Source organism: Pavona decussata, unplaced genomic scaffold, assembly GCF_977016875.1.
Source record: "Pavona decussata unplaced genomic scaffold, jaPavDecu1.1 SCAFFOLD_241, whole genome shotgun sequence".
Classification (NCBI taxonomy): domain Eukaryota; kingdom Metazoa; phylum Cnidaria; class Anthozoa; order Scleractinia; family Agariciidae; genus Pavona; species Pavona decussata.
In genome coordinates, this window is record NW_028145646.1 from 360958 (window position 1) to 373178 (window position 12221).

Here is a 12221-nt window from a genome sequence, read left to right on the forward strand (position 1 = left end):
TTGTAATGATCTAAGGCAAATGGCATTTTTATTGTAATATCTATTGTAAATATTAGTTTTTCTTGGATTGTAAAGCGCCTTTGATCATTCTAATGTTAAAGGGCGCTATATAAGTTAATAAACTATGTTATTATGTTATAACCCGCCCCGAGCAAAAATTTCGCGCACGGATATTACCATGGCTACAGTTTAACTGAAGTAAGAATTTCTCTTTCAATCAGCGCACGATTTGTACTTTATCTGTTTACTCTCTCCAACAAAATGTCAGTATCCAGATAAAAAACTAAATATAAAAAACGGAATATATTTTCTCCCAACTAGCCGTCAATATAAAGTCGTATTGCCGTCTCAAAATCGAATTTAGTTCATAGAATTACTTGCTAAAAGCCCCATTTTAGTATATTATCGATTTATGCTAATTATGCAAAATTCAAGGTCACGTGACTCCTTTAAGCTACTCTTACAACATTCCCATCATGTATTTTTGAAATCTACGCATGATAAGCTTTAATTTGATATATGATGGCCTTCGTCCCCCCCCCCCCCCCCCGAGTGGTAAGAAATTAAAAGTTACTTGGTCCATGGACTACGTGTTTTATCATGTCGAAAACCCGATAAAACACTCCTGCTCGTTTTTTAAACATAACAAAAAAGGTCCATCTATCTATTCTAAACATTAGTCTGGCAAATCATCTCTAATCATCATCTCAATTAGGTCGGTAAAAACCGCTTAGGCAACAGACCAACCACTTACTAAATGTAAAAGTAAAAATTACATGCAATAAGTAGAATACAGTATAAAAAAATTAACTATACAAATTGACACCTTCTAATAATTATTAAGCCTTATTAAACTAAGGTACTGTTTAAATTCGACAAGAGACTCAATATCAGGCATATCAGGGCGGAGCTGATTCCAGTCTGTAGCAGTTCTTGGGGGAAAAGAAAATTTGAACAGGTCTTTTTTACAGTGAGGTTCAAGAAGCTTAAGCCTATGACTGTTCCTAGCACGGGTCTCATCGCTAAAATTTAAAAATCGTTCATCTTAATTTCAACTAAACCATTAATAATTTTATACATAAAGATCAAGTGAGATCTTTTTCTCTTTTCTTCGAGGGTTCAAAGTTCTAATTTTTCTAGCATGGAGGTGACTCTTGACGACCAGTCATAGTCGTTTGTACAAAGAGCAGCGGCCCAGCGGCCCGTTCAAAAAATCCCAAATTGGTCAAGAAAGATATTGAAATCAAGAGGGTTTGTTGTAAATATTCCGTCACGAGTCTCGCATTCAAGCAAGTTCCGATGCGGCCAAGTGGTCGATGCTTTTGCACGCGAAATTGAGTCACGCATGCTTCAAGTGCAGGGAAACTTTACTGTATTACTAAAACAGCAGCCATAAAGAAAAATTTTAATCTCAGCTCTGCTGTAAAAAACCAGGCTAGTTAGTTAACAGTACTTACCAGGTGGAACAACAGTTATATTTAACAGAAATCCTCTTTTCTGCAAATGGTCGTCTGAGTGGAATGTTATCAATGCGTGGTATCCAGTTACAATAATCGACTCTCCGCTCCTCTCGCCACAGTAGGTACCAAACAGCTGGCCTTTCTCATTTGTAATCTTCAGATAGTCACACCTTCAACCAGAAAATCTTGGTTAGTAAAAGTACGCTCTGGTCATTACTCTCTTCAATGTTTCTTCTAATGGGGCCAAAATCAATCAGTCCTAACGCGCTCTCAAAATGTCATTTTTCAATTTAGTCCTAGAAACAAACAAAATACATATTACCACTATGAACTAGTGAAATGCATTTGGAAGAAATTAAGAACAAGACGGACGAAATTTGATGAACCAAAACACTAACAAACGCTGAATGATTTATAGAAGTACAAGAGCGATCGATCATACTTGAACGAAATTGAGCCAAACTTATATAATTTTGCAAAGCTGAAACCTAATATCCTCGTTAACTTACCTTCCCTTCAAACCCCTTTTCCACTGCTTATATCGTTAGATCGGCTTTGATTACTTACTTGCATAACGAATCATTCTCCAAACCAAAATCTTGAAAATAAATTCCTATCGCCATGCCCTGTGGAATAGGAACTGAAGAGTTACAGTCCTTGTTCCTTGCGTAGTTGCTTGGGTAGCCAGGACTTGTCACTGTTGTTACCGTATTGTTGATTACCAAGCAACAGTCTGTAAAAACAAAGGAAATTATTCTGAATCCACTTCAGGTCTTTCCACATATGAATGCATTCAGTATTATAGACTGAATAAACATGAATTAAAAACTACTTTAACAGGAGTTCCAGCAATTTCAATATCACCGCCTTCTCCACAAAATATATTCATAACGTTCCTTTTAAAAGCATAAATAACAACATCTCCAGATAATATATTCGATGAGTTTTACAGACAAATTCTATTGTTTTATGACACTGGCAATTTTACCTGTTCGAGTTTTCAACATGAGAATACCAATCACCACCAACAAAAAGCTTGTTTTCCACATGATTTGTAGGCATTCGATCTATCAGAGAAAAATGAAAACAGGTTAGGGAGAGGATAAGCACACCATTACTGCTCAATCATAGAGACGAGGACACCGGTTCATATTTTTATATTCAATACTTCATAAAGATCGTAGAGGAAAATACCTGCAGGTTAGTGCGAGTACAGTCATTAAGGATTTTCATTTATCTGCCACCTCAAGTGTGCAACAAAATATGTATCATTACGGCCATGACCGAAACATTATTCGTTTGGCACGATGTACCCAAAATTCGTTGTGACTCAAAAGGTACGATTCATCTTATGTGAGTCTAAAGTCAGGGACACGCAACGAGAAAATCAATGAAAATAGTTACATTGTTTTTCCCTGCATTTCTAAACCATTTTATGGCCTTTTCAAAGGCAAGTTTGTGTAACACAATTTGATCTGTACGGATACCAAGACTGAAAATAAATTGGCGAAAAATTTAAGGAACGGAATCTTATTGTTCAAATTGTGGCCTCTCTGAAAATGTCATCTTTTCGCACTTTTACCGACTTTTTTGCCCCGATGAAAACAAATGGGATTAGTTTTTCTGTGTCACGAAAGTGTTAGATGACCTTTATTAAAGTGTCAGGCCTTGAAGCCTGGGACAAACACCCATACTAAGTAGGGGACGCAACTTAAAACTAACTACTAACAATAATAATATTGTAGTAATACTGTATAAGTGTGCGTAAATGTCAGTTACAAAAATAAATTCTAAAATCCAGTCTAAAATATACGATAAAATCTAAAACTTGTAGTTTAAGAGAAAAAAAAACAAACATTACATTGCAGCCAGTGTCCATTAAATTGGTGAGATCTTTTGTCCGGATACGGCTTTTGAAAGCTTTGAGTGTCTTGGCAGATCTATCAGCCGTGGACATTTTTACCCATAACAATCCTTCAAGATTACTACAGTTGCTTGCCCTTTCATCAAAACATACCACTGGGTGCCCCGTTAAGTGTATGTAACTGTTTCGAGAAATTGAACTCTCTTCCATTATGAAGTTATACTGTTCTGAAGCATTTCATGTAACAGGTAAAATCCTCTCCATAAATACAGCACCCGCCCTAGATAAGAATAACGTTTCTACAGAAAATTTCGATAACTTTATCCTGCATACGATTAATGTTATTCCAAAGAATGCCCACCATCGATAAGAATCTAGCATAAGCCAAAATATCTGTTACCTTGTTGCATTGGAGCTGGCTCAGGTCTCTGAATAAAAGAAACGTCCTTATAACGGTGCTACTAAAATTTAAAGCTGCGCCAAAAAATGCCTTTTTTTAAATTTATTCATTCCCCACCTTATTATGATACAATATTAATTTACAGAAATTTGTTATCCATCTTTTTATTACCTCAGGTGTTGTACCTGACCAGCTTAAAATAGCGCGTAATCCTGATCTTTAAGACTGGTGATAAACGTATCTTTAGTAATTATAGATCTGTGTCTGTTCTGCCGATATTTTCCAAGTGATTTGAACGGGTAATATACAATCGTCTTCTAAACATAAAACCTGCATGCAATAATTTTAACAACAGCGTCTATACATGGATTATCCATAAAAACAGAAATTTTGGAGGGCTTTTAAGATACTGACTAGGAGGATCAAATTAATCGCATTTCATGAAATGCATGGCAAACGGAAAACTGTTGGAGGCTTTGTTAAACATACACCTGTTTGCCGCTGTACTCTTTACCTGCTCAAGAAACGGAAGCTACGCATTTGTGATCATAAAAACAGCTACATCAGTTTCTTGCACATAATAACCCTGAAAATTTTTGTTCTAAAAGGGTGGTCTCAGCTTTGGTTATATTTTTAGTACGCTTTGTTTAGTTTCGTACGCAGACCCTATAAAATGATAATAAAAAAATAAAACCTCTGGCAAGTTCTGACGTAAAATTAAAGGATGTCATTAAAAGTTGAAATGGCCCAACGAAAAATATCCCAGTTGGACAATTTATTAAACACGCACCTGTTTCGTTGTTTTCTTTTACCGCTCAAGAAATGGAAGCTACGCATTTGTAATCTTAAAGGCAGCTAAATCTACTCGCTACAGCTACATTTTTTTTCATTGTCGGCTTTGGTTATATTTTTAACCCGCATTGTCTAGTTTCGTGAGCAGACCCTATAAAATGTTAAAAACAAAATAAAACCTCTGGCCAAGATCTGATTTCAACATTTAAACGGGGCTCTTCAAAAAACATTTTCTTTTGAAAATATACTTGATACACAAAAGATAAAACCCCTTAAAATTCTCCTCTTACACCTTCAAAGCAACGAAGTAATGTGACAGAATGAATATACGAAAAGCGCCGGTCTGCATTTTTAGGTCTCGTGTAACATCTATGTGATTTAAGGCTCTTCACGTGTTACACCAAAAAGTGTCCTCAGCAGCTTAACAGTTTTACATCTCACCGCTAGATATAATTCAGTTGATTACAAAGTACACCAAATGCTCGTAAACTGACCACCCGAAAATATGAAAGCGTTTCCATAAGCGAGAACGTTGACCTTCCCTGTGGTGTAGCTAATGGGATGGTTAACATTTCAAAAATAAATATAGCATTCACGCACTTTATTAGAAGAGGAAAAAGAAATGACTCCAGAGCGTGATTAAGTTGTAGGTGTTGCGAGTCTGCTAACACAAAGAAGACAAAACATTAATTTTTACCGTCTTAATCTCAATATTTCTTATAATGCGATCGAGGAAAGTGGAATACACATGTTGCATTGAAGCTGGCTGGTATCTTAATTTAAAAATACTCCTTAAACTTGATCCCAAACGCTTTATTATTTAAAACTGCCCAAAACAATGTCAATTTGTCGGCTTAAACTGCATGTTGTTGTCCATGCTAATCTGCATGTAATAATCCATCGACAGCATCTCCATATGAGTTGTCTATAAACACAGTAATTTAGTGCTAGGGTTTGCTACATACTGGCTTAGACGTTCAAATGAAACTGTTTTATCAAATGTTGAAATGGCCCACTGAAAATATCCCAGTTGGATGATTTATTAAACATACACCTGATTTCGCTGGACTCTTTTTTTTCGCTAAAGAAACAGAGGATACACATTTGTAACCTACAAAAGCAGCTAAATCTACTCGCTTCAGCTGTCATCATTTTTTTTTTCCACATAATAGATTCTGTAATACGAAAAGCTATCGCTGTAAAGGGATGACTTCCGGTGATATTCTTTGCACGCATTGTCTAGTTTCGTGAGCAGCAAAGAAAGAACCCTCGACGACGTTTCCTAAGATAAATACGTTGGGATGTAGTGAAGCGAAAAGAAGATACGAAAGTGTTTGTGAACTGATCTCCCAACAAATACAATAGCCTGAGCTTAAGCTAGAGCTTCCACCTTTCCCTTTCGTTTTGTTAACCACTTGACTTGAATTCAAAAATAAATAAAATGTCAACGTACTTTATTTGGGGATGAGCAATAAATGGCTCTCAAACGGGATAAAGTTGTGGGCTGTTTGTATACTTATACAAATTTCCTTGCACCTTTTACAACAGCCTCCTTCAAGGCAATTTTCCTATGACGCAGACATGTCCTATCTGTATTTTATTGGTCGTTATTTTTACCATCCGTATGTTAAGTGTTCTTACTACCATCCCAATTTACATGGGTAAATGGATTTGTAAGAACGTTATGAAACGACTTGCTTCAAGGAGTAAGAATTGCGTGGAATATAATCCAAACAGGACTGCTTTTCATTCAATTTCTTATCACAATGAGTAAGTTTTCGTTAAAGTATTATTTGTTTTGTCTCCTTAGACAAAACCTGAACACAAATAAACGGTGTAAACTCTACATTTCTTGTCTAAGGGATTTGGGAAGTCATGTACCAGCAAACGTTTACCAACACACAATATTCCAGAGCTATTTTAAATCCTGCTAACTTCAAAAACATCTCATGGCGGATTATTTTTAACAGGCCTGTTTATTATTTCAGTCAGTTCACAAGGAGGTAATATGGTCTGCAATTTGCATATTTGTTAAATGGCTTTCGTTTGGGAAAAGTCATGACAAAGTCATTCACATAGTGAAAAAAACAAAGAGAAAAAAGGCTTTTGGTGTATAAATACATAGATTGAATTTGTGATCGAGGAAACATAAAAAGTTCCTGTGCTACATGGATTTACCTGTGAAAACCATTATTTTAGAACAGAAATAAGCGATATAAAGAGTGAACGACGTTTCGATGACTCCATGTCATCATTATCAAGTTCGAAATACATGGTAAAATTAATTATATATATATATATATATATATATATATATATATATGGTAACTAAAGTGTGAGAATATTTAGGGAATAAACAAGGGAGTTTAAGTATTCAATTGTTATGTAAAAAGTTTGGCGCGAAGTGAATCCGACTGAGTGTTAAGTTTTGGTTTGATGTTCCTGATAAACAGCATCTTGTAGATCAAGCAGTAGATTAGTTGCTTGCAGATTGTGTTCTTGTTTCAGGTGTTTACCAATAGCAGAATGTTTATGTTCAGCGATGCGTTGAAAGAGATGTCGGGATGTATATCCGACATAATCTGTATCAAACAGATCACATGAAAATTTATAAACAACGCAATGTTGGTTAATCAGGGGAGGTTTGGCCTTCACCACTTTGATATCATCAATACTTTTTCTCCTAGTAAACACTAGGCGCAAATCACTTTCAATTTTCTTGCTAAGTTCGCTGAGATCTTTTCGTACAGCGTCGGCCGATCTCTCATCTTTGAATGGCAAGACAATTCTAATGGGCTGATCTAGTAGAATTTCGGGTTGTGGTTCGGCTTGATCTTGTGAACGGATGAAACTGCTGATGGTCGATTCAATAAGTCGCGGAGGATACTTCAATTTCAGGAACATTGACTTTAGGTTGTTACATTCATCAGTAAAAAGATCTGGAGAAGATGAAAGGCGGTGTGCGCGACTTAACATTGTTTTTAAGAGTGAGTATTTATACTTATTGTCAACATGACTTTGACAGTGCAGTAAGAGACCTTTGTTGGTTGTTTTTCTGTCGACGCATGTCGTTGGTTGATTTCCTATCATTTCAATTTCCATTTCAACAAAGGGTAGCTTATAGTTGGTAGCGTTGTTAAAGAGGCTTCAGCAGAGGGAATATCGGGTACACTGGCTAAGGTATCATCCACTTATCTTCTGCAGAAAGAAGGAAATTTGTTTTTGCTTTCCAATTTGCTGGCCAAGATCTCAACAGATGAAGGACAAGACTTAAAACGGGGCTCTTCAAAACACATTTTCTTTTGAAATTATACTTGATACTCAAAAGATAAAAAAAAGCCCTTAACATTCTCCTCTAACACCTTCAAAGTAACGAACTAATGTGACAAAATGAACATGCGAAAAGCGCCGGTCGGCATTTTTAGGTCTCGTGTAACATGTATGTAATGTAACGCTCTTCGCGTGTTACACCAAAAATTGTCCTCACCAGCTGAACAGTTTTACATCTCGCCGCTAGATATAATTCAGTTGATAAGGAAGTACACAAAATGCTCGTAAACTGACCACCCGAAAATATGAAAGCGTTTCCATAAGCGAGAACGTTGACCTTCCCTGTGGTGTAGCTAATGGGATGGTTAACATTTCAAAGTACAGCATTCACGCACTTTATTAGAAGAGAAAAAAGAAATGACTCCAGAGCGGGATTAAGTTGTAGGTGTTGCGAGTCTGCTAGCACAAAGAAGACAAAACATTAATTTTTTCCGTCTTAATCTCAATATTTCTTATAATGCGATCGAGGAAAGTGGAATACACATGTTGCATTGAAGCTGGCTGGTCTCTTAATTTAAAAAAAACTGCTAAAACCTCATCCCTAACACTTTATTATTTAAAACTGCCCAAAACAATGTGAATTTGTCGGCTTAAACTGCATGTTGTTGTCCATGCTAGTTCATTGCAATTCCGATCATTCGGGTTCTTGCCGCACTCTTTGCTGCCAGTCTAGGTTGCTGCTGCGGTTGAAACTCTGGCGCATCTGGATTCAAAACTGTGCTGTGCAGCCGCAACCAGTTGAACAGGGCGTTCCACAATGTACCCGTTTCCTGTCAATATCTTGAATCCTCGCAGAATGCCATCCCTTCCTTGGTGTGACTTTCACCTCTTCCAAGTTTCCACTTTCCACTGTTCTTAATGGAGTCTTTAATTAGGACCATGGAGCCTTCTGAGGGAACCATCATGTTTTAGGTTACCGGCGTCTTAGATCTCTCCTCCAGTGCATGAAGGTACTCTTTAACCCATCATTTGCCCAGCTGCAGTTGGCGACTCTTCAAGTAACGCAATCTTCTCGTGATGTCGCTTGTGTCATCTAGAATGCCAAAATCTTCCTCAAGAAAAGTCGCAGGTTTTCCTCTGATACGGATGCTAGGCGTAACTGTCTGCTGCTCAAACTCTTCACCTACGTCACACAACGGTCTGTTGTTTGCAAAGCATTCTACATCGAGAGTTGTTTCCTTCCCAGGGTTAGTCCCTTGTGTCTTGTGGTACAATGGACCAATGAAATCCACTCCAGTTGAGGGTAATGGATCAGTAAACTCTGCTCGAAATGACGGTAGAGCGGCCATCGGTGGAGCAGATAATGCCCTTGCTCTGAACGTCTTGCAGTGATTGCAGCTCAACCTTAACCTTCTAGTAATACGTCACAGTTGTGGAATACAAAACCTCTCTCGCTGACTGAACTCCCCCATGCAGATTCATCTGGTGGCAATGTTCCACGACCAACTCCGCCAATCTGCGCTTTCTTGGTAGGAACATCGGGTGGTAGTCCGGGACTCGCCCATACCAACGCCAGATCCCCACTGAGTCCTTCTTGATGGGAACATCGGTTCTTTGCTCACATCCTGCCTGTGTTAACTTGATCCATTACTGCTCAGCTTGTTCAATCTCAAAAGTGGTAAGGAAGCCACGTGTTTGAGCCACCTTCCGGCAGTTGCCAATAAATCTTCTAATGAATGCTGTGATCCTTAGAAGCTTCCAGTACTTGTGCTTCTAGATCAGTTCCTTGGCCCAAGTTTCTTGTGATTTCTGATTTCCCTGTTTTTGGAGAAGGGCAGCATCCTCTCTCGGTAATGCTTCAGTTTGAGCTTCTGCTGTCTCCTTGACTTCTACCTTCTCCGGCCAATTTTCGACGCTGACCAGCCATTTAGGACCCTTCAGCCAAAACTGATCAATTCTCGCGGGAGCAACTCCCCTGGTTCCTAAGTCACTAGGATTCACTGCTGTCGGGACGTAATGCCAAACAAAGGTTCCAAGATCCTGTATCTTTGCCACTCTGTTCCCGACGTACTGTGACCATTTGCCCTTGCTATCCACCCATGCGTGGGTCTCAGCAAACGTGTTGGGATCAAGTGCCTTAATCAGTATGATTCAGCAACTTGGCAAGAGTGAGGGCGGCAGGGAGTTGTAGGCGTGGAATCGACGTGTTCTTAGGAGCAATTCTCAACAAATCATTCTACCACTTCTGATGGAACGACTTTGGGAAATATTGCGTCTTTCTGTGTATATGAAATAATTTAATTTTGAAGACATACAATTCGCTGCAGTAAAAGTACTTCGTGAATAAAATTAAAATCAATGGTTGAATGTTAGAAGGATGGTCTATAGATTCCTGTAAAAAATTTCTTTGGGCAACTGATTAAGAGCGACGTGAGAGCTTTTCAAAGTCCGTGAAAAAATGCAAATATTTGACCCCCTGCGGTAAACTTTGAAGTTGTGGGTCAGACAATTTTTTAGTCCGTGTACATGTCTTGACCCATATTAGGTTAAAATAAGCACATAGAAAAACATTTCGAAATGTTCTCACCTTATAATATGCTGTAAAAGTCAGGTCCAAAGGCCATTTTAGCACGATTCCCTGGTCGCCCCCCGCATAAGTTTGAGCCGGCTGTTTGTATTAAACGTCCGATGTACACCACGCAAACTGGTCGAATACAAATCTTTGATCAACTTTCGGCGCATTTTATCAAGACTGCATCTTTTTCGACGGCTAAGTCATTTGTGAAGTATTGCTCGGTGTAATGAACTGTAACTTTAATATAACAGTACAATAATCTCAAACTTTAACATCTATCCGTCTTATATCAGTCGGCCATCTTTCCCTCGTGGTCTATCCTTCCCGGCATGCATCTTCCTCTTGTGTAGGTGCCCGGATGTGGATTCCGATGTCTTCCGTTCTAGATATTACATCCTTCTCTTTCTCTACACAAACAATATAAACACAAACGAGTTGCAATGTTTGATCCTTAACAAGCCTAATGTCACGATGAACCCTAAGTGTCCAGTTCTGACAAACTTCCACTCCCATTCTTTCTATATGAAACAAACAGCGAAACGCGACAAGTGGAAAGTTTTTTTTTTTACGGCATAATGTTACATCCTCCTCCTCCTGCTTTGGCAAATAACACATGGGCTGAGTTAGATTTAAGCATGTCGCTATCCATGCTCATAGAGTTTCTCGTGTCCGGGTGCCTGTCTGAGGGTCGTATCGCTTTGGGGGTTAACGACTTCTTTGCTCTCGAGGGAGTGCACTGTCAGTGTGTGGATCCGAGTGTGCATTGGGGTGCCTGTTGAGGTCAGATGGTTGTTGAGCCTGTAACCGAGGAGCCGGTGTCGTCCGAGTTTGCTGAGTTGGCTCAGGAGTGGGATTGGGTTGTTGATCAGTAGTGGTGTCAGTCCCAGTGAGGTTGTTGGCAGGCTGATCATTATCAAAGGTGATCATTGTGTCACGGTGTGCTACAATCGCCCATCTTCCCCTCCTGTAGTTGGTAGGTGGAGGTGTGTAAACTTTCTTGAATTTCTTAGCATCCCTTTGTCGTATTTGGTCACCACGTGTAGCTGTGATCTGGGTACCCTGTACCTTGGTCACTTTGTATGGTACTGGGTCATATCTTGGTCTTGGACTGGCGCTGGAGCAGCAGGACCTTGTCATTGACTTGTATGTTGTGGTGCTTAACATTCGCTTTGGAATCCTTGTAGGCCTTTTGCTTTGCTTTAGCTTGTGCGTTACGTTGGCGCATTTGGGGGTCGTGTACGGGGACTTGTAGCTCTGGTAGGCGCACTGTAAATTTGCAGTTAAACAGTAGCTCGGCGGGGACTTTGCCGGTGGTGGTATGCCGTGTCGCCCGGTAGTGTCAAAGGAATTTGTATATCTCTTGTTTAGCATTCTTGCCCTCAATGTGAGCAGTATGCCACACTTTGCTGAGTGGTTTCGTGAAGTTCTCAGCCAGTCCATTGGATTCGGGGTCCTCTGGACTGACAAAGATAGTTTTCACGCCAGCCCATTTCATGTACATTTGGTATTCGTGGCTGTCCGTGCCGTTGAATGGCGGTCCTCCATCAGTTTTGACGGAGTCAGGAAACCCGTGCGTTAAAAAGACCCGGTCGATGTGTGGTATGACAGCTCGGGCACTGGTGCTAGTGGTGAACTCGACTTCTGGGTATCAGGCATATTCATCAATCATTACTAGCATGTATTCCCCATTTGGCAGTGGCCCCCAAAAATCCGTGTCAATACGTTGCCACGGGCGATCTGGGAGCTTAGTTGGCTTTAGGGGGTCACGTGTGGAAACATACGTAGTGGCTTGACAGGCAAGGCAGTTCTTGATTTTGGTGTCCACCATTTTGTCAAGTTGAGGGAACCAAACTTTGGCTC

General features: G+C 39.4%; 1 protein-coding gene across 1 annotated transcript in view; it reads right to left on the minus strand.

The window, feature by feature from the left end:
- Positions 1–12221, minus strand: part of LOC146457535 (uncharacterized) — a 55457-nt gene that overhangs the window by 15805 nt on the left and 27431 nt on the right. Inside the window, exons 2-4 of the mRNA XM_085091867.1 lie at positions 2449–2527; positions 2028–2193; positions 1458–1630 (exon numbers count right to left, since the gene is read on the minus strand). Coding sequence (XP_084947993.1) covers positions 1458–1630; positions 2028–2193; positions 2449–2509 — 400 coding nt within the window. The 5' untranslated portion in view covers positions 2510–2527. The remainder of the gene's footprint in view (positions 1–1457; positions 1631–2027; positions 2194–2448; positions 2528–12221) is intronic.